Raw genomic sequence first — 26,337 nt, 5'->3', positions numbered from 1 at the left:
CTTAAATATGGGTATATTTTTGAAGGGGACTGGATTAAGCCCATGGATAAAGGTAGAAGGGGTTGGAGAAAAGGGTAAGTTAAATATTGAGCATCCCTAAAGAACCCTGGGTGAGGGTGGGGTGTCCCCTCTCAACCCTCCACGCTCAGGTCCCGTCATCCCGCCCTCCGAGTGCAAGCTCCGCTCCCATTCCCACCCCAAGCACAAGCCCGCCCATTTTTGCCCCTTGGGCGCACGACCCGCCCCTACTACCACCCTCCAAACCAAGGCCCAGCCAACTCCGCCATTAGGGTGCAAGCCCCCCAATCCGCCTTCGGAGGGCAAGCCACACCCCACCCCGCCCCCGAGCACAGGCCCCGCCCCACTTTTGACCCTGGGACCTAAACCCCACCCCTATCCCCGTCCCTCGGACATAGGCTCCGCCCCCAGCACCACCCTCCATGCTCTGTGGGACCCCAGTCCAGAGCCTAACTTCATCCCCCGGGTAAGAATACTAGAATTTCGCCTTGGAGGCTAAAGAAGATGTTAGTTTTTCTGCCGCCGCCTAAGGCTACTCTGGCCACAACAGCCGGAGCCACAGCCACTTCCGTTCCCGGCGGCCCCGAGACCGGAAGCGGAAGTGAGCGCGGTGGCGGCAGAAGGCGGCTGAGCTGTGTTGCGCTGCGCCTCGCGGCGCGGCGCGGTGGGAGTGTCTCCGGCTGTCTGCAGGTGTGGCCTGGCCCGTCGGGAGGGCGGGGAGGGCTCGGCCGGCGCGGGGAGGGGCTGGAGGGCCTAGAATAGCTCCGCCTGTCTGAGGTGCTTCCTCCCTGCTATCATCCCCGGGCCGGCGTGAGGCCCGCACAGCCGGGGCCTCGCATCTGGGCGCCCACCGCCCGGTCTCTCGCTCACAGGTACCCCCCCGTCCGGGCAGACAGGGCTGTCATCCTATCAAAAGGGAAATCCCAAACAGTCCAGGTCCCACGGCTCAGGAATGTGGTGACACCGGCCCCAGCCCTCACCTGTCCTTTCCAATTTTTAGGGGAAGTGCATAAAGAGGGCTCTACCTTGTCTATAGTATGCAAGATAATTGCAAATTAGTAATTCACGTTTTATTTGATACGACACTTACTATAATCTAGCTTTGCAACTGGAAAGTGAGGTCTGGGTCTACATGTGTAAACTGGTTTAATTGATTGGCCAAATTTACTTAAAAAACTTGAATGCATCTTCCCATTAAGGAATGAATTAGATGACGAGAGATTTCTTTTGGTGACTGACAATTTGAAGTATTTTAGCTTAATATCTGTTAGCCTGGCTTTGCATCTCTTCCTTTCTTTAACTTTTTCTTTCTCATAAGAAAGCTTTTGGCCAGGCTTGGTGGCTCACTCCTGTAATCCCAGCACTATGGGAGGCCGAGGCGGGCAGATCACCTGAGGTCAGGAGTGCGAGACCAGCCTGGCCAACATGGTGAAACCCTGTCTTTACTAAAAATACAAAAATTAGCCGAGCGTAGTGGTAGGCGCCTGCAATCCAACTACTTGGGAGGCTGAGGCAGGAGAATCGCTTGAACCCCAGAGGCAGAGGTTGCAGTGAGCCGAGATCGTGCCACTGCACTCCAGCCTGAGTGACAGAGCAAGACTCCATCTCAAAAACAAAAACAACAACAAAAGGAGGAGTTTTAACTTTTTTTTTCTTTATTTTCTGTGTTTGAGACGACTTTTACTTCTGCTCTGGGCATCAAGTTTTTCACTGTGAGGTGAGGGTATCTTAAGAAAAGTTGTTTCTCAGTTATTTCACAAATATTATTATCAAGGAAAAGTAAGACTGTTATTCAAATCTTTTCAAGTTGGCTCCAGTCCTTACCCTAAGCATGTGAATCACGGAGCTTCAAAACTAATGGGACTTCAGGGAAAAGACGATATAAACTTTGCAAGTAGTGGAAATTCAAATTGAGGTGGCCATTTTGAATTGGGATGTCTTTTTTAATAATGGGGTTAAAGCTCATGTCCACTGAGAAATGAGGAAAAAATTAACTTCGGAGGAAAATCATGCATCAGGCTTCAGTTTTATGAGTGAAGTGTTTGTTTCCAAAAAGAATATATGCGCTTGCCTTGCCTTTTTAAAAAGAATTAATATACATTTTTTTAAAATTTATTTTTATTTTTATTTTTTGAGATGGAGTCTCGCTGTGTCACCCAGGCTGGAATGCAGTGGCGCAATATCTGCTCACTGCAAGCTCCGCCTCCCGGGTTCACGCCATTCTCCTGCCTCAGCCTCCTGACGCCCGGCTAATTTTTTTCGTATTTTTAGTAGAGATGGGGTTTCACTGTGTGAGCCGGGATGGTCTCGATCTCCTGACCTTGTGATCTGCCCGCCTCAGCCTCCCAAAGTGCTGGGATTACAGGCGTGAGCCACCGTGCCCTGCCAAAAAGAATTAATATTGCTTCTTAAAGATAACTGAAACTTGTGTGATGATGTCTTATGAAAGACAGGCATTTTAAGTTGTTATTATATTTGGTTTTTGTGGTATCATGTTGTCTTTTTTTTTATTTTGAGACAGAGTCTTTTTTGAGACAGAGTCTCACTCCGTCAGCCAGGCTGGAGTGCAGTGGCACTCCAGTGCTCACTGCAGCCTCCTCCTCCTGGGATCAAGCAATTCTCCTGCGTCAGCCTCCCGAGTAGCTGGGATTACAGGTGCCCACCACCATACTCAGCTAATTTTTGTATTTTTAGTAGAGCCGGAGTTTTACTATGTTGGCCAGGCTGGTCTTGAACTCCTGACCTCAGGTGATCCACCCGCCTTGGCCTCCCAAAGTGCTGAGATTACAGGTGTGAGCCACCACACCTGGTCTCATACTGTCTTTTGTGTGTGCGTGGGCATTTTCCTTCTTAGACTAGCTATACTGAGTCATTCTTGAGGAGTGTTGATTATTTGGCATATTTTCACTGGGGTGCCCTCAGTGAATTGGACACTGTACGTGGGGCAACAGTGCGACTGAAATAGTTAGAGTGCTTGCCCCTATGGAGGCTTTATCATAGCTAATAATATTGGTAAATAGTGCCAAAGGCAATATGAGAATGTGGAACAGGAGAATTTCAGGAGGGGATCAGGAAACACATCTGAAAAGGAACAAATGTTTGAACCTTCAGGATGAGTTGTTCGTAGCTAAACAAGGAGTCTAGCTATGGAGTGGGGTAGTGGAGGAAACTTGAGAGAACGTTCCAGATGTACAATCCTTCAGGCTGTACAAAGCCTTCTGTGTTCCAGGAGCTGAGAACAGGTAGAGAAAGCTAAAGTGGAGAAAATAAAGGACGAACCAGGTGAGAGAGGGAGGCAGGTCCCTGAAGATCATAGTGAGCATTGGATCTTCTTTTTTTACTTTCTTTTTTCTTTTTTTTCCAGGCAGAGTCTTGCTCTATTACCCAGGCTGGAGTGCAGTGTGGAATCTGGGCTCACTGCAGCCTCCACCTCCCGGGTTCCAGTGGTTTTCTTGCCTCAGCTTCCTGAGTAGCTGGGATTACAGGCATGTGCCACCCTGCCCAGCTAATTTTTGTATTTTTAGTAGAGATGGGGTTTCACCATGTTGGCCAGGCTGGTCTTGAACTCCTGACCTCAAGTGATCTGCCTGCCTCAGCCTTCCAGAGTGCTGGGATTACAGGTGTGAACCACTGTGCTTGACCTGGACCTTGCTCTTTTTTCTTTTTCTTTTAAAATTTTTTTTTTGACATGGAATCTCGCTCTGTTGCCCAGGCTGCAGTGCGGTGGCGTGATCTCAGTTCACTGTAACTTCCGCCTCCTGGGTTCAAGCAATTCTCCTGCCTCAGCCTCCTGAGTAGCTGGGGTTACAGGTGTGTGCCACCATGCCTGGCTAATTTTTGTATTTTTAGTAGAGACGAGATTTCACCATATTGGTCAGGCTGGTTTGAACTGCTGACCTCAAGTGATCCGCCCACTTCGGCCTCCCAAAGTGTTGGGATTACAGGTGTGAGCCACTGCGCCTGGCCACCTGGACCTCATTCTAAGGCCATGGGGAAGCCACTGAAGTTTTGAGTAGGGGAGTGACATTATTATGTTTGTGATGTAAACAAAACACTAGCTCCTGGATTGAGCACGGAGTTTAGGATGGACAAAGATGAATACAGAGTCTGTATGGGAGGTTGGAGAAGTTCAGGGCTTGGATGATGGTAGCTGGGGCTTGATGATTGTGGAATTGGAAAAGTTGGAATGTTTGAGATGCCTGCAGGAGGTAGAATTGAGAGAATTCGATGATGGATGCATTCTCTTTAGCACATAAGCGGGGTCTGCAAACTGTGGCCAGTGGGCCAAATCTGGTCTGATGCTGGCTTATATAAATAAAGTTTTATTGGAACACATTTGTTCATGTGGCCATTTTTGCCCTGTGACCATATAATTAAGTGGTTTCATCAGAGACCATATGGCTCACAAATCCTAAGACATTAATTACTTAGCCCTTTGCAGAAAAAGTTTACCAACCCCTAATATGTAAAGCACTTAGTATTCATTAAGCACTGTGCTAGTGACTGGATGTGGAGTTGTGAAAAAAGTGGATACAGGTCTATACTTAAAAAGTTTACATCAGGGTGGTTGCGATGGCTCACGTCTGTAGTCCCAGCACTTCGGCAGGCCTAGGCAGGTGGATCACCTGAGGTCAGGAGTTCAAGACCAGCCTGGCCAAAAGGGTGAAACCCCATCTCTACTAAAAGTACAAAACTTAGCCGGGGGTGGTGGTGCATGCCTGTAATCCCAGCTACTTGGGAGCCTGAGTCAGGAGAATCACTTGAACCTGGGAGATGGAGGTTGCAGTGAGCCGAGATCACGCCCCTGCACTACAGCCTGAGCAACAGAGTGAGACTCAAAAAAAAAAAAAAAAAAAAAGTTTACGTCATAGTTGGAGAGAGACAGGCAATAATCATTTAAGAAATAAATATCAAATCACACCTTCATATAGGCAGTGGAGGGAAAGTAGATGTTCTTAGAGGTATTTTGAGGGCAGCTAGGAGTTAAAATGATCCTTTGATGACGTGGGAAGAGTCAGTAGAAGTCACTAGGGGCTATTGTTTGAAAGGGGGCTTGGGGCCAAACATGTTACTTATGGAGGTAAATGTCCTGTTGTAAGGGTTTTTATTGTGGCCACTCTGCTGGAGACCCCCCAAAATGCTCTGCTTCCGTCCTCACCCCTTCTTTTACCTCAGTGTCTCTTTTATTGCAGGGAGGACACCAACTGAGACCTCAAACCCTGGCTCCAGTGTCATGGTGAGGAAGCTGGGGGCTCCTGTGGTTGAAGGGGTGGATACGTAGGATAACTACGTCCTCTGGGCCCTGTCTTCTCTCTCCCCACTTCCCTCCCCAACTGAGGAAGAAAGGGGAGGGCGAGTGAGGAGCATCCTCATCCCTGCCCTAGGGGACCTGGGGACGTCCTTCTGTGCCTGATGTCTAGAGGGAAACTGGCATGGAAGAAGAGTCCCACAGCAGACCCTGGGGCTCTGAGCGGAGTTCCTCCAGGGCCAGCCTTGCCATCCCTGGTTAGACCTATTGAAAACACATGTGGCCATAGAAATAGAAATTCAGCTTAAGTTAATTAAGATTCAGTACATTTAGCCGGGCATGGTTGTGTGTGTCTGGAATCGTAGCTACTTGGGAGGCTGAGGTAGGACGATAGCTTGAGCCCAGGAGATTGAGGCTGCGTTGAGCTAGGATTGTGAGCTTGTACTCCAGCCTAAGCTACAGAGTAAAACCCTGTCTCTTAAAAAAAAAAAGTAAAAAGTTTTAAGTGCTCAGTTTCTCAGTCGCCCCAGTCACATTGCCCAAGTGCTCAACAGCCACCTGTAGCTGGTAGCCCCTTTCTGGAAAGTGCAGGCATGGAACATTCCCATCAACAGAGAGTGATGTCGGTTGGACAGCGCTGCTCTGAAGAATTCTGCAATTAAAAGGCCATACATACTCGGGAGGCTGAGCCAGGAGAATGGCGTGAACCTGGGAGGCGGAGCTTGCAGTGAGCTGAGATCTGGCCACTGCACTCCAGCCTCCGTCTCAAAAAATAAAAAATAAAAAAAAAAGGCCATACAGATTCTCAGATGAGGCCGGGCATAGTGGCTCATGCCTGTAATCCCAGCACTTTGGGAGGCCGAGGCGGGCAGATCACTTGAGGCTGGGAGTTCAAGACCAGCCTGGCCAACACAGTGAAGCTCTGTCTACTGAAAATACAAAAAATCAGCTGGGTGTGTGGCGTGCGCCTGTAATCCCAGCTACTTGGGAGGCTGAGGCAGGAGAATCACCTGAACCCGGGAGGTGAAGGTTGCAGTGAACCGAGATTGTGCCACTGCACTCTAGCAAGACTCTGTCTCAAAAAAAAAAAAAAAAAAAAAGACTCTCAGATACAATGGAAGTCCTACTTTCACAAGTATAAAAGATTATTAAGGACGTAAGTCTTGGGGAATCCCAGGGACTTCACAGAAATTAAGTGGTCAAGCCCAAATTTGTGATGCTGTGCCAATTTGTGCTAAGGAGTTTAGGAAAAACTCTCTAAGCTGGGAAGGACAGGCTCTGGCATCACAAGTCAGTGGAGTTACCCGGAGAGCCAAAACTTACACTCTAGGATTTGTCCAAATGTTGAAAGAAAGTGAACATTTCAGCTTGGTGGCCCATGTGATCTCTGTCACAACTACTCAGTTCCGCCGTTGTGGCCTCAAAACGGCCATTGATGCATTGTGAATAAATGCACGTGTCTGTGTGCCAAGAAAACATAATTTACAAAAATAGGCGTTGGGCTGGATTTTCCATGCCTGCTGTGTCTGAACATTTTCTCTTCTCCAGTGATAACCAGCCATTGTGCTCAGTGGTGGGGGTGGTCTTTGGCGAGCCAGAACGTGTGTGCTGTTTTAGGAATCAGTCACCTTGGAGGATGTGGCCGTGGAGTTCATCCAGGAGTGGGCATTGCTGGATAGTGCGCGGAGGAGCCTGTGCAGATATGGGATGCTGGACCAGTGCAGGACCCTGACTTCCAGGGGTAAGGCTGGCGTCACCTGGCTCCTTCCTGTATGCAGGCACTAAATGCTTCTTAAGCGCCTGCCATGTGAACAAGACAGACGTGGCTTAGGCTTTGTGGCACTTATCGTCCACAGGATGACAAAGCTTCATCTGTTGCATTGCCTTCTTTCCCTCTTTAGTAAGGCCCTGTTTTGGTCTCCTTGAATTTGGTCCCAGGCTTCCGAGGTGAGAGAGCCTCAGCCCCTTGGGGCAGAGGGGAGGGTGTTTGTGGGTTGGGACCTGAGTTCATTAGCTATTAGACAAGATCCCTTTGCTACCCATCACACTTGCTCAGCCCAAAGAATCTGAAGCCCATGTTGAAGCTGAAGGAGAGTCTGAGTTGAAAAACCAGAGTTTGTTTTCCCCTGCAAGCCCTCTCTGCCTCAGTGCCTGTGTCTTTCTTCATGTGCAGGAACTCCACCATGCAAACCCAGTCGCGTCTCCCAGCTGAGGCCAAGAGCAGAGCCAAGGGCAACAGAACGAGGGATTCTCCATGCCACGGGTGTAGGTGAGTACCAGGCAGGCTGTGGGTTCCCTGACCCGCCTGGCTGGGTGGTGTGCCCTGGGAAGTGTCAGGCTAAGAGCATTTTCAAACGCCCTTTGTTCTGAGGGGACAGCGAAGGCTATTCGGAGTGAGGTTTCTCAAGTTCCTTTAGCTTCTCTTCTGTTTTCACTTTCTAGCCCTCCTCTCCTACTTTCCTTTGGTTTCAGAAAAAGATTTGTTCTAATTTCTCTTAAAAAATTAGAGGGCCAGGTGTGGTGGCTCATGCCTGTAATCCCAGCACTTTGGGAGGCCGAGGCTGGTGGATCACCCGAGGTCAGGAGTTCGAGACCAGCCTGGCCAACATGGCAAAACCCCATCTCTACCAAAAATTAGCCAGATGTGATGGTGTGCACCTGTAATCCCAGCTACTCAGGAGGCTGAGGCCTGAGAATTTCTTGAACCTGGGAGGTGGAAGTTGCAGTGAGCCAAGACTGCATCATTGCACTCCAGCCTGGGGGATAGAGCGAGACTCTGTCTCCAAAAAACAAAACAAAACAAAAATTAGAGCTATAAGTCACACACCATGAAATTCACCCCTTTAAAGTGTGCAGTTCAGTGGTTCATGACCTTGTGTAACCATCACCACTACCTAATTCCAGAACATTTTCATCACCCCAAGTAGAAACTCTGTCCCCATGGGCAGTTACTCCCCATTACCCCTCCCTCAGACCCTGGCAGCCACTAATCTGCTTTCTGTGTCTATGGATTGTCCTGTATAGATATTTGTATAATGGAAATCGTATCATAAGTAGCCTTTGGTATCTGGCTTAGTATAATAATTTTGTGTTGCAGGTAAGTTATAGACTGGGTAGTTTATAAACAATAGAAGTTTATTTGACTTCTAGTTCTGGAGACTGGGAAGTCTAAGGTTGAGGGGCTGCATCTGGTAAGGGCCTTCTTGCAGCATCATAACATGGTGGAAGACATCATGTTGCAAGAGAACAAGAGAGGCCCAGATTTGTTTTTACAACAAGGCCACTCTAGAGATAACTAACCCCCTTCTGAAGTAACCACATTAATCCATCCATGAGGGCAGATTCCTCATGACCTAATCACCCCCTTTTTTTTTTTTTTTGAGACAGAGTCTCGCCTTGTCACCCAGGCTGGAGTGAGCGCAGTGGCGCGATCTCAGCTCACTGCAACCTCTGCCTTTCGGGTTCAAACGATTCTCCTGCCTCAGCCTCTTGAGTAGCTGGGATTATGGGCGCCCACCACCACACCCGGCTGATTTTCTGTTTTTAGTAGAGATGGGGTTTCACCATGTTGGCCAGGCTGGTCTCGAACTCCTGATCTTGTGGTCTACCTCGGCCTCACAAAGTGCTGGGATTACAGGTGTGAGCCATTGTGCCCAGCCACCTAATCACCTTTTAAAGGTTGCAGCTCTCAATACTGTTGTATGGGAATTGCTTCCAACCCGTGAGCTGTGGAGGACACACTTAAACTACAGCAGTATCTGTCTTCTTTCACTTAGCCTCATGTTTCCCAGATCCATCCATATTGTAGCATGAATCAGAACTTAATTCCTTTTTAAGGCTGAATAATATACATTGTATGGATAAGCTACATTTTGATTATCAGTTGATAGACAGTTGGATTGTTTCTACTTTTTAGCTATTGTGAATAATTTTGCTGTGAACATTTGTGTACAATATTTCCTTTTTCTTTCCTTTTCTTTTTTATTTATTTTTTGATAGTGTCTTGTTCTGTTGCCCACGCTGGAGTGCAGTGGTACGATCATGGGTCACTGTCGTCTCAGCCTTTTGGGCTCAAGTGATTCTCCCACCTCAGCCTCTTGAGTAGCTGGGACCACAGGTGCATGTCCTCATGCCTGGCTAGTTTTAATTTTTTTTCTAGAGACCATTCTTCCTATGTTGCCCAGGCTGGTCTTGAACTCCTGGGCTGGGGTGATCCTCCCACCTCAGCCTCCCAGAGTAGTGGGATTACAGGCGTGCGCCACTGCGCCTGGCCTTGTATACAAGATTTATGTAGACATGTATTTAATTCTCTTAGGTATACACTGAGGAGTGGAATTGCTGGCTCATATGGTAATGCTATGCTTAACTTCTTGAGCAACTGTCATACCACTTTGCAAAACAGGTGCACCATTTTACATTCCCACCAGTGGTGATGAGAGTTCTGACTTTCTCCACATTCTCACCCATACTTGTCATCTACTTCCTTTTTAAATTTAACCTTTCTGGCCGGGCGCGGTGGCTCAAGCCTGTAATCCCAGCACTTTGGGAGGCCGAGACGGGCGGATCACAAGGTCAGGAGATCGAGACCATTCTGGCTAACACGGTGAAACCCCGTCTCTACTAAAAAAAATACAAAACACTAGCCGGGCGAGGTAGCGGGCGCCTGTAGTCCCAGCTACTCGGGAGGCTGAGGCAGGAGAATGGCATAAACCCGGGAGGCGGAGCTTGCAGTGAGCTGAGATCCCGCCACTGCACTCCAGCCTGGGCGACAGAGCGAGACTCCGTCTCAAAAAAAAAAGAAAAATTTAACCTTTCTATGTATGTTCTTTGTCTAGTTCTTTCTTGCTCTTTTTTCTAATAACATCTGCTTTCTGGAAATAGTCTCAGTCCTCATAGAATTCTTAGCTAGGAAATTGCCTCTCATTTCCCCCTCATTCCTATGACTGCCAGAGTCCACACATAGCCCCACACACAGATGCTGTCTTCCCTTTCAGGCTCTTCCCAAGTCTAGGGTCGATATTAAAAGCTGGGCTGGGTGTGGTGCCTCATGCCTGCAGTCCCAGCACTTTGGGCCGATCACTTCAGGTCTGGAGTTCGAGACCAGCCTGGCCCAACATGGTGAAACCCTGTCTCTACTAAAAATACAAAAATTATCCTGGCGTGGTGGTAATCCCAGCTACTCAGGAGGTTGAGACATTAGAATTGCTTGAACCTGGGAGGCGGAGGTTGCAGTGAGCCAGGATCACGCCACTGTACTCCAGCCTGGGCTACAGAGTGAGACTCCATCTCAAAAAAAAAAAAAATTAGCTGGGCATTAAAAAAAAAAAATTAGGTGGTGCATGCCTGTAATCCCAGCTGCTTGGGAGGTGGGAGGTGGAGGTTGCAGTGAGCCAAGATCGCACCACTACACTCCAGCCTGGGTGACAGAGTGAGACCCTGTCTCAAAAATAAAATAAAAAGTAAAGAAAACATTTGACTCTTGCCTGTAATCCCAGCACTTTGGGAGGCTGAGGCGGGTGAATCACAAGGTCAGGAGTTGAAGACCAGCCTGGCCAAGATGGTGAAATCCCATCTCTACTGAAAATACAAAAACAAATTAGCCAGATGTGGTGGTGGGTGCCTGTAATCCCAGCTACTTGGGAGGCTGAGGCAGAGAATTGCTTGAACTTGGGAGGTGGAGGTTGCAGTGAGCCAAGATCGTGCCACTGCACTCCAACCTGGGTGAAAGAGCAAGACTTTGTCTCAAAACAAAACAAAAGTGTATGTGTGTACACACACACACACACACAAATATATATATATATATTTACATATATATTTTCAATTTTATGCCACTATTTCTTTTTGAAAGGAGTTCGTTTTTTCCCAATTCATTTCAGACTGGAAATCTCAACTTGAATATATGTATTCGGTATTAAAATTTGAATACTTATATTCAATATTAAAAGAAAAGGGCTATGTGTGTATAGTGTGTATATGTATGTGAATATATATTTTCAATTTAATGTCACTATTTCTTTCTGAAAGGAGTTCATTTTTTTCCCCTGTTCATTTCAGCCTGGGAATCTCAACTTAAACCAAAAGAGTTGCCTTCTATGCAGGCTCTTTTGGAAGAAGCATCCTCCAGGGACATGCAAATGGTAAGATGCACGTGGTTTTCCCTGGCTCCCAGCATGGGAGAAGTTGAGGAACACGTGAGGTGGAAATACAGGACCAGAGCCAGGGAGATGTTAGCAGCATGGGTATCTCTTGGAAGGGAAACAGTGTCTGAGTTCCTGTGACTTCTGAATTTGGGAAAACTCTGACTGTTGCTCAAGATTTTTTTTTTTTTTTTTTTTTTTTTTGAGACAGAGTCTCACTCTGTCACCCAGGCTGGAGTACAGTGGCATGATGTTGGCTCATTTCAGCCTCCACCTCCCGGGATCAAGTGATTCTTCTGCTTCTGCCTCCCGAGTAGTTGGAACTGCAGGCGTGCACCACTACGCCTGGCTAATTTTGGTATTTTTTGGTAGAGACAGTGTTTCACTGTATTGGCCAGGCTGGTCTCAAACTCCTGGCCTGAAGCGATCTGCCTGCCTCAAGATTCTTTTTTTCTAGAAGGTTTCCTGAAGGAAACATTTTAATAAATGTGAGTCAGACATTGAGTGTGTAAAATATGACTTCCTCCTTAGCAACTGTCAGAAAAACCCCTCCTGGTAGAGAAGCCCCATTGTGAGTAAGAGGGAGCCCTGTGGTAGAGCTGGCAACACACTCAACTTGACGAACCCCAGCTGTCTAAACAAGGCATGGCTTGAAAATGTTAAGAATATGCTCCTGGTGGGGAGGACCCCTGGGCACTGACACAGATATTGGCGAGCTTCCCACCATCACTCACCTCTTTTTCTGTTTTTTAAAAGACAGGGTCTCGCTCTGCCACACAGGCTGGAATGCAGTGGCATGTTCATGGCTCACTGCAGCCTCAAATTCTGGGCTGAAGTGATCCTTCTACCTCAGCCTCCCGAGTACCCGGGACCACAGGCCTGAGTCACCATGTCCAGCTATTTTTTTTCTTTTTCTTTCTTTTTTTTTTTCTTAGAGATGGGGTCTTGCTGTGTTGCCCAGGATGATCTTGAACTCCTGGCCTCATGTGATCCTCCCACCTCAGCCACCCAAGTAGCTGGGACTACAGGTGTGAGCCAGTGGGCCCAGCCATTACTCACCCCTTGTCAGGAGCAAGTTCCACCTGGAGAAGAGGCTCCTGAGGAGTTGAAAGGAGGCAGGGAATGTCTCTGGAGGAGCTGTAACCTGGATTTGGATGAGAGAACCGGCCAGACAGAGGCCGCTTTGATTAGAAGGAATGTGGGAAGGTTGTTGGACATCCTGCTCTTCTTAGGAGACCCGTCTAGATTCCACACTGGAAGGAAGCCCTTTTCAGTGTGGAAAAAGCCTTCCATACGAGCTTGTACATTAACAGTACAGGAGAAAATATACACTGAGTCCCCACCATCCCCTCTTTGGCCCTGAATTCCCTCCCCCTCAAACGATAGGACCTTCCAAAGTTTGGGTTCCCATTCCTGAGTGTTGGTGAAAGTTAGGGTTAGGGTTTGGCTAGAAGGAGGCACAGAGCTCAGCTTCACTCCCCAGGTGGGGCCTGTTAGTCCCAGGGTCAGTGAGAACCCCGGGATCCCTCAGTGCCCCTTCCCTATGTCATGGATGGGTGTCAGCATCAGAGATGCCCCGCCCAGTGGATAGGGTGCAGTGGCCTACGTTTTAGAGACCCACACTCCACTTCTTTGCCAGGGAAGCTTCTGGAACACCGAGAAGCCTCAACCTGTGCAGCCTGGGGTGGGCTGCAGATCAGCCAAAACTCACAACCTGCCTGGCTGCAACAGACCCCTGGGCAGCTGACAGCCCTCCTCACTCCCCAGGCCTTACTCATTCTTGGTTTACACTCTTGTTTTGGTGGAGAACACCCTCCAGTAGCTCCTTGGGAACAGGTGCTTGGGTTTTGAGACCTTGAGTTCTGAGAACGTCTTATCAGGGCTGCTGGATCGCAGGTTCCTCATCCGATGTGGTGGTTGTGATCAGCCTCATTACAGAACATCCTTTTTCCTTTCTTATCTTTTTAAATAGATATGGGGTCTTGTTCTCTCGCCTAGGCAGGAGTGCACCGGCATGATCGTAGCTCCCTGTAGCTTCGAACTTCTTAGCTCAAGCGCTCTTCCTGCCTCAGTCTCCTCCCGAGTAGCTGGGACTACAGGCGTGCACCACCATTTCTGGCTAATTTTAAAAAATTGTTTTGGAGAGAAGTCTCGCTGTGTTGTATGGGCTGGCACTGCAGGGCATTCTGTGTGTCACGTAGCCCCCAATGCTCGTTGAATGAACGGATGAATGATAAGGTGTTGCAGAAGGCGTCTCCAGGTCCCATCCTCCACCCCCATGTCTCTCTTGCTCAGCAGGTGGACCCCATGTGAAGAAAGGAGAGAGCGAGAGAGAATGAGCCACGAGGGCCTGGTGCCCTCTTCGTTTCTGTGGGCTATCTCCTTTCAGTACAGGGCTCCAGCGCCCTCCACAGAACTCCACACCCAGCCCAGCAAGCCCCTCTGTAATGGGTGCTGAGAGTGGCAGGCATGGGGCTCTTGTTACATCAGAGTCCCAGGAAACAGGCAGTCACAGACTATTCTGAGTGGGCAGAAGAGGTCCACCTATGGACACATATTTAGAGAAGCTGAGGAGTTCATCACTGAAGACATCCAGCCCGTGAGTAGTAGAGGTGGGTTTGGAGCTAGGAGTTGAACCCAGACCTAACCCCAGAGACCACAGTCTCAGCTGCCAGGTTCTGCTGCCTGACAGTCATACAACCTGCCACTGGGGTGATGGTGCTGACCCTTCAGGTAGCCCTTCTGGGCCATGCCAGGCATCATTGTGCCTTGTCACAATCATTGAGACCCTGCACGGTGGCTCTGAGACCTCCCTGTCACATGGGAAAAAGTGCTGATGGCCAGGGACAGAGTGAGTCCCCAGGGCCTCCCTCTCTTTTGTCGGCTGGTCCAGCGGAGGGACCAGTGAAGAGGAGGGTGGGAAGCTGCTCTTAGAAGAGCCCCAAGGAAGTCAGGCGTGGGGGCTCACCCCAGAATCCCAGCAACTCAGGAGGCCAAGGTGGGAGGACCACTAGAGCTCAGGAGTTTGAAACCAGCCTGGGCAACATAGCAAGAACCCGTCTCTGCAAAACATACAAAAATTAGCCATAGCCAGGTGTGGTGGTATGCACCTGTAGTTCAGCTACTTGGGAGGCTGAGGCGAGAAAATTGCTTGAACCTAGGAATTCAAGGCTGCAGTGGGCCATGTGTTTGCACCACTGCTCTCCAGCCTGGGTGACGGAGCAGGATTCTGTCTCAAAGAAAAATAAAAAACCCCAAGGGAGGCTGAGGAACAGCCCTTCTTCTGTCCCAGGGCCACCCCACAGCTGCCTCTTCTGCAGACACCCAGCTCTTTGAGGCTGCAGTGTTGCTGCTCTCGTCCTCTGCTGGGTCCCCAGGCCTGCACCAGCAGTGCCCATGTCTCAGTCCGTTCTCACCCTGCTAATAAAGACATATCCAAGACTGGGTCATCTGTAAAGGATACAGGTTTAATGGACTCACAGTTCAGCATGGCTGGGGAGCCCTCAGGAAACTTACAATATGGTAGCAGGGGAAGCAAACACGTCCTTCGCATGGTGGGCAGGAAGGAGAAGTACAGACAAAAGGGGGAAAAGCCCCTTATAAAACCATCAGATCTTGTGAGAACTCACTCACTACTATCATGAGAACAGCAGCGTGGGGGTAACCGCTCCCATGATTCAATTATCTCCTACCAGGTCCCTCCCACGACATATGGGGATGATGGGAACTACAGTTCAAGATGAGACTGGGATGGGGACACAGCCAAACCATATCAGCCCGGTACATATTTGTTCGACAAATCGGCAGAACACCTAAAAACAGTTTCTTTAAGTAGAGTGACCTGTGTCTAAATGATTCTGATGCAAACATGTGTCTCAAAACGTACCTGTGCGATTTTAATTTATGACTCAGAAAGGCCAATGTCATTGGAAAATTTTGATTACTTGTATTTCCTGGGCGGACAGGGTACACCATGCCACACAGGTCCACACAGGGAAGCACCAAGGTCAGCCTGGAGGCAGAAAGGCGCAAGGGGATAGCCCAGGCCAGAGCCTTTCTTGGGGTTTCCACAGGAAAAGTGAGGCTGGGCAGGGTAAACCGCCCAGGATCGGTCAGTTTGAATAATTATAGTGGACCTTGGCGGGTAGGTGCTGTCCCTGGCTGTTTTAGGGCAGGGGAAATATTGACTGAGATAAGGAGCCGGTGTGATAAGAACTGATAATGGTGTGTGGGCTGTGGGTCATAGGGGAGTTGGAGACAAAGTTGGCTGGCAGTTTGACCCTGTGAATGGTGGATGCCCTGTGGACAAGGACAGCATTCCTATTCAGAACTGATATCTCCTGACCTTTCCTTCTTTTTTGTTTTTTGGGTGACTTAAACAGTAGAAATTTATTTTCTTACCCTTCTGGAGGCCAGAAGCCCAAGATCAAGGTGGCAGCAGGGCTGGGTTCTCCCGAGGCCTCTCTCCTTGGCTTGCAGGTGGCCACCTTCCTGCTGCCTCTTCACACAGCTACCCCTCTGTGCCACACCGTAATGTTCTGTAGTGAAACATCTCATAGCCTCTGCAGGGGCTGTGTCCTAACCTCAGGTCTGTCTCTGCATCCGCAGTGTGTTAAATCCTGGAGACCCTCGGTGGCGGCTGGTGCCTGCAGTAGGTTGGGAGTAGTTACTAGGTCTGAGGCTACCAGATGCCAGACCCGTGTACCTTGCCTTTTTTTTTTTAAAGACACCGTCTCGCTCTGTCGCCCAGGCTGGAGTGTAGTAATGCAATCTCAGCTCACTGCAACTTCTGCCTCCCAGGTTCAAGTGATTCTCGTGCTTCAGCCTCCCGAGCAGCTGGGACTATAGGCGTGCACCACCACACTTGGCTAATTTTTGTATTTTTAGTAGAGATGGGTGTATCAGTCTGTTTTCATGCTGCTGATAAAGACATACCCAATGAGACTGGGCAATTTACAAAAGAGAGAGATTTCGTTAGACTTACAGTTCCACGTGGCTGGGGAAGCCTCGCCTCACAATCATGGCAGAAGGCAAGGAGGAGCAAGTCACATCTTACATGGATGACAGGAACTAAAGAGACCTTGCACAGGAAAACTCCCCTTATAATAACCATCAGATCTCATGAGACTTAGTTATTATCACGAGAACAATCATGGGAAAGACCTGCCCCCATGATTCAATTACCTGCCACTGGGTCCCTCTCACAACACGTGGGAATTCAAGAAGAAATTTTGGTGGGGACAGAGCCAAACCATATCAATGGGGCTTCGCCATGTTGGCCAGGCTGGTCTTGAACTCCTGGCCTCAAGCAATTCTTCCACCTCAGCCTCCCAAAGTGCTGGGATTATTGTCATGAGCCACCGCACCTGGCCCCATTTGCCTTGACATCTGGCAGCCCTAAGCCCCAAACCAAAGGTTTCTTGGGCCGAGAACAGCTGCAGTGCTACCTCTGTCCTGCTCAGCACCCTCTTGTCTTTTCCCAGGGGCCGGGGCTGTTCCTGAGGATGCAGCTGGTGCCCTCCATAGAAGCGAAGGAGACACCATTGACTCAAGAGGACCGGCCAGCTCTCCAGGAGCCGCCTTGGTCTCCGGGATGCACGGTAAGCCTGGGAGAGGTTCACTACGATGGCACCAGGCGCAGTCAGGAAGGCCTGGGGTGTGGGGTGTCTGTAAATTGGGGTAGGGGAGGGGAAGGAGGGCGTCTGGGGCCTGTAGGAGGCCCAGGCTGTGGGCTTGGGGTGGTACAGTCTGTTTCTGTGTTGAATATACTTGTCCCCAGGGTGATGGCGGGCTCCAGGGTGGGTCCTGGGGGAGGGTCTGGTTGTTGGACTCTGGCCCTGCCTTTCCTGGTCCAGCCTTTTTTCTTCCTGTCCTTCCACCCCAGTCCCACTGCTTCCATGATCTTGAAACGGACGGGAACTGGCAGGTCCTATGACCTGAGCAGGCTCAGGGAAGCGAGGACCTCTTGGCTCAGGGCCCTGTGTGTCCTTACCCAGGCAGAGAGAGAATGGGAGAGAGAGACGCTGTAAGCAAGGGTCGCTAACCCCCAGGCCGTGGACCAGTGCTAGCCCCTAGCCTGTTAGGAACCAGGCTGCAGAGCAGGAGGTGAGCGGCGGGCGAGCATCCATGCCTGATCTCCGCCTCCTGTCGGATCAGCAGCAGCACTGGATTCTCGGGGAAGTGTGAATCCTATTGTGAACCGCACATGTGAGGGATCTAGGCTGCAGGCTCCTTATGAGAATCTAACTAATGCCTGATAATTGAGGTGCAACAGTTTCATGCCAAAACCATACCCCCACCCTGGTTTGTGGAAAAATTGTCTTCCATGAAACTGGTCCCTGGTGCCAAAAAGGTTGGTGACTACTGCTGTAAGGCACATCCTGAGCCCTGCACGAGGAGAAAAGGCCTCCTCCCACTTGTCCCTGCCCTGTTCCCTCGCCCAAGGGACCTGCTGCATGTACCCCCCACCCCCCATCCACCACCAAGTCCTGCTAGCGTTATCTCCAAAATGTAACCCACCTCCAGCTGCCCCTCCCGTCCCCGCTGCTGCCCCCCTGCCCAGAGCCACTGTTAGCTCTCCTGGACTCTAGGTCGGCTCCTGACAGGCGCCTGGGCCCCACCCTGGACACAGAAGCCAGAGCGATCCCTTAGAAGTGCACGTCAGGTCAGACGTGTTTCCTGAGCAAGCAGCTGCCAGCAGAGAAGACCTCACATCCTACTCCAGGGAGAGGCCTTCCTCCCAGAAAACCTCACTGGCTGCCTGCTCCTCAGTCACGCAGGTCCACCTCCAAGCTCCATCTTCCCTCTACCCCTCAACCTCCTGGCCATCTACACCCCACTTTTTTCCCAGCTTTTCCCTGACTTCTGGAGCCTCCCTGGAGGGTGCCACCTTCCCCAGCCCCTGCCTGGGCACCCTCTCTCCAGGCCATTTGGGATCACAGTGATTAGCTTTGTATTTAAGGATTGGGTAAATCCCGACAAGGTAAATGGTTCTATCTCTTCTTTTATTAATATGTTCCCCAAAGCAGAATCAAACATGCACATTCATCTGGGGTGAGCGGGTGTGAGTGGACCCCCTCAGCCTCTTGATTCTAATCTGTGACCCCTGTCACTCTGTGCAGGGACTAAAGGCCGCTGTGCAGATTCAGAGGGTGTTGATACCAGTGCCTACGCTGGGCCACCCCGACCCGTGGGTGGCCGGGGATTCTGGTGAGTGAGTACTGCATGGAACATGTGGCCAGAGGGCCCTGCTAGCCTTGTGTTCTGTTCCGGAACTTGTATCCCATCCTGCCTACATTTCCTCTGACTGCAGGCACTGCCGTGGCACCGTGGGGAGAGGATGCAGAAAGCTTCTCTCGTTATTTGTGTGTTTAAGCGGGAGGGCACCTCCAGGGACAGATTTTTCTGTTAAGAAAGAGAGGGTTCACGCAACCGCAGGAAAAGGCCAGACCTCTCTTTGGGCAACATGAAATTCTTGACTACACGATAATGTTGATTTTTGAAAATTATGATTGAATTTACTAGAAATGGCCTGTGTTTTAACTGGGTTTTTAAAAATGAGGTGCAGGCTGGTTGCAGTGGCTCATGCCTTTAATCCCAGTGCTTTGCAAGGCGTAGGCAGGAGGATTGCTTGAGGCCAGAAGTTCGAGACCAGACTGGGTAACATAGTAAGACCCCTATTTCTAAAAAAAAAAAAAAAATTAGCCATGGGTGGTACCTCCTCAGTCTCAGCTACTTGAGAGACTGAGGCAGGAGGATCGCTTGAGCCCAGGAGGTCAAGGCTGATGTGAACTACAATTGCTTTACTGTACTTTGCAGCCTGGGTGACAGAATGAGTCCCTGTCTCTAAAAAAAGAGGTTCAAAGCCACTTCTCCTGAGAAGTGGGGAAGAAATTAATTCTAGAAGACAAATAACATTTTAGCTTTAATGGTAAGGTGTTTGTTTTCTTCCAGTTTGCCTTCTAGTAAGAATAATAAACTTTGTTTCTTAAAAGTGCCATCCACTCTTGTGTCTGGAATCTCTGTTATCTTCTTGACAGGGAACAATTCTTAGATCTAGGTCATGTGTTGCTCTTCAGTGTATTTTTGGTAAGCCTTCTGGGCTAGGCTCTATTTTGTTACTTCTTCTTTTTTTTTTTTTCAATTGAGACAGCATCTCGCTCTGTCACCCAGGCTGGAGTACAGTGGCGTGATCTCGGCTCACTGCAACCTCCGCCTCCCAGGTTCAAGCGATTCTCCTGCCTCAGCCTCCCGAGTAGCTGGGATTACAGGTGTGTGCTACCATGCCTGGCTAATTTTTGTATTTTTAGTAGAGACAGGGTTTTGCCATGTTGGCCAGGCTGGTCTCAAACTCTTGACCTCAAGTGATCTGCCTACCTCGGCCTCCCAAAGTGCTGGGACCAGAGGTGTGAGCCACCATGCCCGGCCTATTACTTCTTGAAGCGGGAAACACTACCATTGTCGTCTGGTGGTGAATGGGGACCAGGAAACAGTCACAAAGAAAACACTGACCCCTCTTCCGTGAAGCTCACAGTCCGCTGGGTGGTCAGAGTTTGAAATGAATAACAGAGTCCAGTGGAAGCGTGTGGTACAAGGACTCCATCTCAGGGCACAGGGGAGAGTTCTGGGAAAGGATGGATATTTAAGCTTAGGCCAGGGTTTCTCAACTGCAACACTGCTGATACTGGGGCCTGTTCACTCTCAGTTGTGGGCCGTCCTGTGCATTGTAGGATGTTGAGCAGCATCCCTGGCCTCAACTCACTAGATGCTAGGAGCGCTTTTCCTCTATGAGTTTGCCAGGGCTGCCGTATCAAAGTTCCACCAGCTGGGTGGATTAAACAGCAGAAATATGTTGTCTCACCGCTCTGGAGGCCAGAAGCTTGAGATCAAGGTGTTGGCAGGGCTGGTTCCTTTGGAAGCCTCTCCTTGGTGTGTAGATGGCCATCTTGTCTCTGTGTCTTCACATCATCTTCCCTCTGTACATGCCTGTGTCCAAATGTCATCTTCTTGTGATGGGGTTTGGATTTGTGTCTCCACCTAAATCTCACATCAAATTGTAATCTCCAATGTTGGAGGAAGGGCTTGGTGGGAGGTGACTGGATCATGGGGGTGGACTTCCCCTTGCTGTTTTCTCTTGATAGTGAGTTCTCACGAGATCCGGTTGTTTAAAAGTGTGTAGCACCTCCCGCTTCACTCTCTTCCTCCTGCTCCAGCCATGTAGCACGTGCCTGCTTCCCCTTTGCCTTCCGCCATGATTGTAAGTTTCCTGAGTCCTGCCCAGCCATGCTTCCTATACAACCTGTGGAACCAGGAGCCAAATTAAACCTCTTTTCTTTATAAATTCCCCAGTCTCAGGTAGTTCTTTATAGCAGTGCAAAGTGGACTAATACATCTTTTAAGTACACCAGTCATACTGGACTAGGGCCTGCCCTACTGACATCATTTTAATTTAATTACCTCTAAAGACTCTATGTTCAAATATGGTTACCAGGGGTGAGATAAGATACCAGGGATTAAGACTTCAAGATATGAATTTTTGGGGTAATACACTTCAGCTCATAACATCCACATACCCCCTAGTCATGAAAAGCTAAAATGTCTCTAGATGCTACAGACTGAATTGTGCTTCCCCTCCCCAAAGTTCGTGTTGAAGCCCTAATGTCTCCCCCGAAGGTGCCATGGGAGATGGGGCCTCTAAGGAGGTGATAAAGGTTAAATAAGGTCATAAGGGTGAAACCCTGAACCAACAGAACTCATGCCCTTACAAAAAGAGGAAGTGACACCAGAGCTCTCTCTCGCCCATGTGAGGACACAGCCAGAAGGCAGCTGTCTGCAAGCCAGGAAGAGAGCCCTCACCAGAAACCAACCATGCTGGCATCTTGATCTCAAACTTCCAGCATCCAGAACTGTTAGCAGCAAATTTCTGTTAAGTCACCTAGTGCATGGTATTTTGGAATGACAGCTTGACACCAAATGTACCCTGGGGGACCAACCCTGACCTAGACCATGATAAATACTATAACATTTAGCTTGGTCAGGTGTTGGGCTGTTGGGAGGTTCGGAGAGAGGATATCAGGCTTAGGAACAACATTGATAAAATTCCCCATGGAGCAAAGAACCGGTTGCATCCAGGGCCCATGGAAGATGCTGTGAAGGGAAGAGGGAGAAGTGGAGAGAGAGTTGTGTGAGCTGATTGAAGAAGAAGCAGGTTCCAGATTGTTCAGGGCTTGGAAGTGCAGGACAAGAACCTTGGCCCATGTTCTAAGCCCACTGGGAGCCAGTGACGTGTTTAGGTGAGTGGTGCAATGCACCTGTGATTTTTTTTTTTTTTTCTTTTTCTTTTTTTTGAGATGGAGTCTTGCTCTGTCGCACAGGCTGGAGTGCAGTGGTGCAATCTTGGCTCACTGCAAGCTCTGCCTCAGGGGTTCACGCCATTCTCCTGCCTCAGCCTCCCGAGTAGCTGGGACTACAGGCGCCCACCACCATGCCTGGCTAATTTTTTGTATTTTTAGTAGAGACGGGGTTTCACCATGTTAGCCAGGATGTTCTCGATCTCCTGATCTCGTGATCCGCCCGCCTTGGCCTCCCCAAGTGCTGGGATTACAGGTGTGAGCTACCGCGCCCGGCCTTGCACCTGGGATTTTAACAGAACCCCACCCCCCCCAGCACCTGTGAGGAGTGTGGGCTCAGCGAGGAAAGCAGTGGTAGGTGGAGGCTGTTAGGAGTAGAGTGGTGCTGGTCTAGACTTGGGGTTGAGTGCGGAGGAGGTGTGCTGGGTTCCCCCAAGACCACCCCAGGCCCGATGATCCACTAGGAGGACTCACAGGAGATGTCGTACTCATGGCTATGATTTATTACCACAAGTGGATATTAAGCAGAATCAACAAAGGGGGTGCCGGGCACGGTGGCTCATGCCTAATCCCAGCACTTTGGGAGGCCGAGGCGGGCAGATCGCTTGAGGCCAGGAGTTGGAGACTGGCCTGGCCAACATGGCAAAACCCCATCTCTACTAAAAATACAAAAATTAGCCGAGCATGGTGGTGAGGCAGGAGAATCGCTTGAACCCGAGAGGAGGAGGTTGCAGTAACACTCTGTCTCAAAAAAAAAAAAAAAAAAAAAAAGGAAGCGAAAGGAAGCCCAGAGGAAACCAGACCCAGGCTTCCAGAGTCCTCTCCGAGCAGAGTCGCACAGGACAGGCTTAATTCCTCTATCACCAAGTTGTGCCAGCACCACATGCGACGTTGTCTACTAGCAAAGCTTGTTAGAGACCGAGCGCACACCGTTTTCACTGGCCAAGTAGGCTGACTTGAGGTACAGCTCAGAATGTGCCAGTCTTAGTTGGTTCGTGTTGCTGTAAGGGAATACCAGAGTCTGGGTGATTTATAAAGAAAAGAAGGATAAACGCAGTGGCTCATGCTTGGAATCCCAGCACTTTGGGAGGCCAAGGTGGGCCGATCACTTGAGGTCAGGAGCCTGGCCAACATGGTGAAACCATGTCCCTACTAAAAATACAAAAATTAGCCAGGCATGGTGGCGTGTGCCTATAATCCCAGCTACTTGGGAGGCTGGGGTGGGAGAATCACTTGAGCCTGGGAGGCAGAGGTTGCAGTGAGCTGAGATTGCACCACTGCACCCCAGCCTGGGTGACAGAGTGAGACCCTGTTTGAAAAAAAAAGAAGTGTATTTGACTCACAGTTCTGCAGGCTGTACCAGAAGCATGGCACCAACATCTGCTCCTGGAGAGGGCCTCAGGCTGCTTCCACTTATGGCAGAAGGGGAAGGGGAGCCAGTGTGTCGAGATCACATGGTGAGGGAGGAAGCAGGGGCAGGGGTGGTGGGGAGGGAAGGGAAGGGGAAAGGTGCCAGGCTCTTTTTAACAACCAGCTCCCGTGGGAAGTAATAGAAGCGTACTCATTCTCTCCGTGGGGGGGCATTAATCAATTCTTGAGGGATCTGCCCCCAAATCCCGCCTCCAACACTGGGGATTAACATTTCAGTGTGAGTTTTGGAGGAAACAGTCCCTAAATTCCAGACTTTCAGAAGGAAAGCAGGTGTTCAACATAAACCGCATTCTTTGTACAAGTGGTTTAAGTGGAGGAGTTTCTCTTGTCAGTTGGGAGGGGTGGGAACCTTCCTGAAATCCAAGTTCTCAGACTCCACCCAAGGGCTAACCTTGTAAACACATCTCACTAAGGAGTCCATCCAGGCCTGGTGGGTTAACTCCTTTCTGCACAGTAGGGAAGTGAGGAATGATTTAAAACACATAGAGGCCAGGCGTGGTTGCTCATGCCTGTAATCCCAGCACTTTGGGAGGCTGAGGTGGGAGGGAGGACTTCTTGAGGCCAGGTGTTCGAGACCAGCCTGGGCAACATAGCAAGACCCCATCTCTACAAAATAAGAAAATTAGCCAGGCATGGTTGTGTGCACCTGTGGTCTCGCTACTCAGGAGGCTGAGGAGGGAGAATCACTTGAGCCCAGGAATTCAAGGCTGCAGTGAGCTAGTCCAGCCTGGGTGACAGAGCAAGACTCTGTCTCAAAAACTTTATAGTAATAATGCATATAAAACATTTATATTGAGGAGGTTGAGTTAATTTGGTGGTTCATATATATTCATTTACCAATGACATGGAGCATTTTTGTGCCAAGTAGGGTATCGGGAACAGGGTGGTAAAAGCACCCAGGCTTATTCTTACAAAACTTCCAATCCAGGGAGGATGACAGAAAATAAACACCCGTGGCAGCAATACATAGCTGGTTACAGCTGGGAATGGGCTGCGAAGAAAGGGAAAGGGTCATATTGGAGAAAAGGAGAGAAGGGGCTCTTTCTACAGGGGAGGAGACCTCAGGATGGGCCACTCTGAGGGGGACATTTCAGTGGATCCAAAAAGAAAAGGCTCGACATAGGTGTTGGCTGTAGTGGGGATGGGTGGGAGAGGGGCTTGGGGGTGAGTACTGCCATGTAGAGATGTCATCACTATTTATTCTGATTAGTTGCTGGGATCTGTAGAGTGTCAGAGAGGGGTGAGATTTCTGATCAAAGACGGACAGCACTTCCTGAGATCGAGGACATGGTGGAGGACGGTGATGAGTTTTATTTATTTATTTATTTTTTAAGACATAGTCTTTCTCCGTTGACCAGGCTGGAGTGCAGTGGTGCAATCTTGGCTCACTGCAGCCTCCGCCTCCTGAGTTCAAGTGATTCTCGTGCCTCAGCCTCCTGAGTGGCTGGGGCTACAGATGTGTGCCACCACGCCCAGATAATTTTTGCATTTCTAGTAGAGATGGGGTTTCGCCGTATTGGCCAGGTTGGTCTCCCAACCTCAAGTGATACACTGGCCTCAGCCTCCCAAAATGCTGGGATTACAGGTGTGAGCCACTGCACCTGACCTAGTTTTTTTTTTTTTTTTATAACAGAAATTTCTCTTTCACAGTTTAGGATACCAGAAGTCTGAAATTAAGGTTTCGACATGGGTGTGCTTCCTCTAATGGCTCTGGGGGAGGATCCTGCCTCCTGTATTCTAACGGTGGCCTGCAGCCCTTGGTGCTCCTTGGCTTGTGGACGCAGCCCTCCCGTCTTTGCCTGTGTTGCCTCGTGGCCGTCTCCCCTCTGTGTCTCTGTCTCTTCCTCTTCTCTTAGGAGAACCATCGTATTGGATTAAGGGCCTACCCTCGTATCATCTCAACTCATTACATCTGTAACAATCCTATTTCCAAATAAGGTCACATTTTGAAATACTAGGGGTTAGGGCTTCCCAGTTTTTGGGGGGACACAATTCAAGCCATAGCAGTCTGTTCTCTAGTCCCCCCAAATTCATATCCTTCCCACATGCAAAATACACTCACGTGATCCCGACATTCCCAAAGTTTTAATCCATTCCAGCATCAACTCTAAGTGCAAAATCTCATCTAAGCACCATCAACTCAAAATCTCATCTCATCTGATGAGAATCCCACAACTCATGATGTCAGTCATCTACAGCAGGTATGAGGGAGACTCAGAGCGTGGTCCATTGTGGGGCCAAATTCCTCTCCATCTGCGAACCTGTGAGAAATCAGAAAGCAAGTGATCCGCTTCCAAGATCCAGTGATGGGGCAAGCATAGGATAGACATTCCCATTTCAAAAGGAGAAACTGGAAGGGAAAAAGGGGTCATGGGTCCTGAGCAAGTTTAAAACCCATCAGGGCAAATGCTAGGAGGTTTCCAGGCCTGGAACAAATCCTCTGTGGTTGGAAGCTCTGACCTCTGGACCTCATTTTGGGTACATTCTATTCCCGTTCACTTAGATGGGCAGAAAGATTTGAGCCAATGGTTGGATACATGGTCTGGTGTTCAGATGTGAGAGTCAGCCTAGAGATTTGGGCTTCATCATGAAGATGTGGGAATTGACACCCAGAGAATGGGTGAGGTTGCACGGCAAGGCAGAGAGAGTTGAGAGAGACACGAAGAGGAGGGCCTGTAACCTGTGGGTGCCGGCAACATGATGGAGGAGAAGCTCTTACAGGAAAGAGGAGGCTGGGGTTGTGATCATTGATCACAGGCTGGGTGGGCTACAAGAAGGAGGGATTGGCTAGGTGCAGTGGCTTGCAGCTATAATCCTGGCTACTCAGGAGGCTGAGGTGGGAGGATCGCTTGAGGCCAGGAATTCAAGGCTAGCCTGGGCAACATAGTGAGACCCCCATCTCTAAAAAAATTTTTTAAAAATTAACTGGGTGTGGTGGCACACACATGTAGTCTTAGCTACTTGGGAGGCTGAAGTGGGAGGATCACTTGGGTCCAGGAGTTTGAGGCTGCGGTGAGCTGTGATTGTGCCACTGCACTCCAGCCTGGGTGATAGAGCAAGACTCTGGTTCAAAACAACAACAACAAGAGCAACAGCAACAACAGCAAACCCAGGAGAGATTGGATGATGAACACACGTCAGTGGGATTTCC

The 26,337-nt window shown here is 49.5% G+C and overlaps 1 protein-coding gene across 4 annotated transcripts in view; it reads left to right on the top strand.

The window, feature by feature from the left end:
• The first annotated feature begins 612 nt into the window (after positions 1–612).
• Positions 613–26,337, top strand: part of ZNF333 (zinc finger protein 333) — a 31,416-nt gene continuing 5,691 nt past the window's right edge. For 2 of the 4 annotated variants that reach the window (XM_023229859.1, XM_023229856.1), the window contains exons 1-7: positions 781–890; positions 5,211–5,254; positions 6,884–7,007; positions 7,440–7,535; positions 11,324–11,406; positions 16,890–17,006; positions 18,528–18,615. In XM_023229859.1, the coding sequence (XP_023085627.1) occupies positions 5,252–5,254; positions 6,884–7,007; positions 7,440–7,535; positions 11,324–11,406; positions 16,890–17,006; positions 18,528–18,615 (511 nt within the window). In that variant the 5' untranslated portion in view covers positions 781–890; positions 5,211–5,251. Of the gene's footprint in view, positions 709–780; positions 891–5,210; positions 5,255–6,883; positions 7,008–7,439; positions 7,536–11,323; positions 11,407–13,701; positions 14,006–16,889; positions 17,007–18,527; positions 18,616–26,337 lie in introns of those variants that run through there. The other 2 variants (XM_023229857.2, XM_026457014.2) reach the window with 2 other exon arrangements.

The sequence above is a fragment of the Piliocolobus tephrosceles genome, chromosome 21, assembly GCF_002776525.5.
Source record: "Piliocolobus tephrosceles isolate RC106 chromosome 21, ASM277652v3, whole genome shotgun sequence".
NCBI classification, from domain to species: Eukaryota; Metazoa; Chordata; class Mammalia; order Primates; family Cercopithecidae; genus Piliocolobus; species Piliocolobus tephrosceles.
The sequence above is the reverse complement of the archived record's forward strand: the minus strand, read 5'-3'. Positions and strand labels throughout refer to the sequence as shown.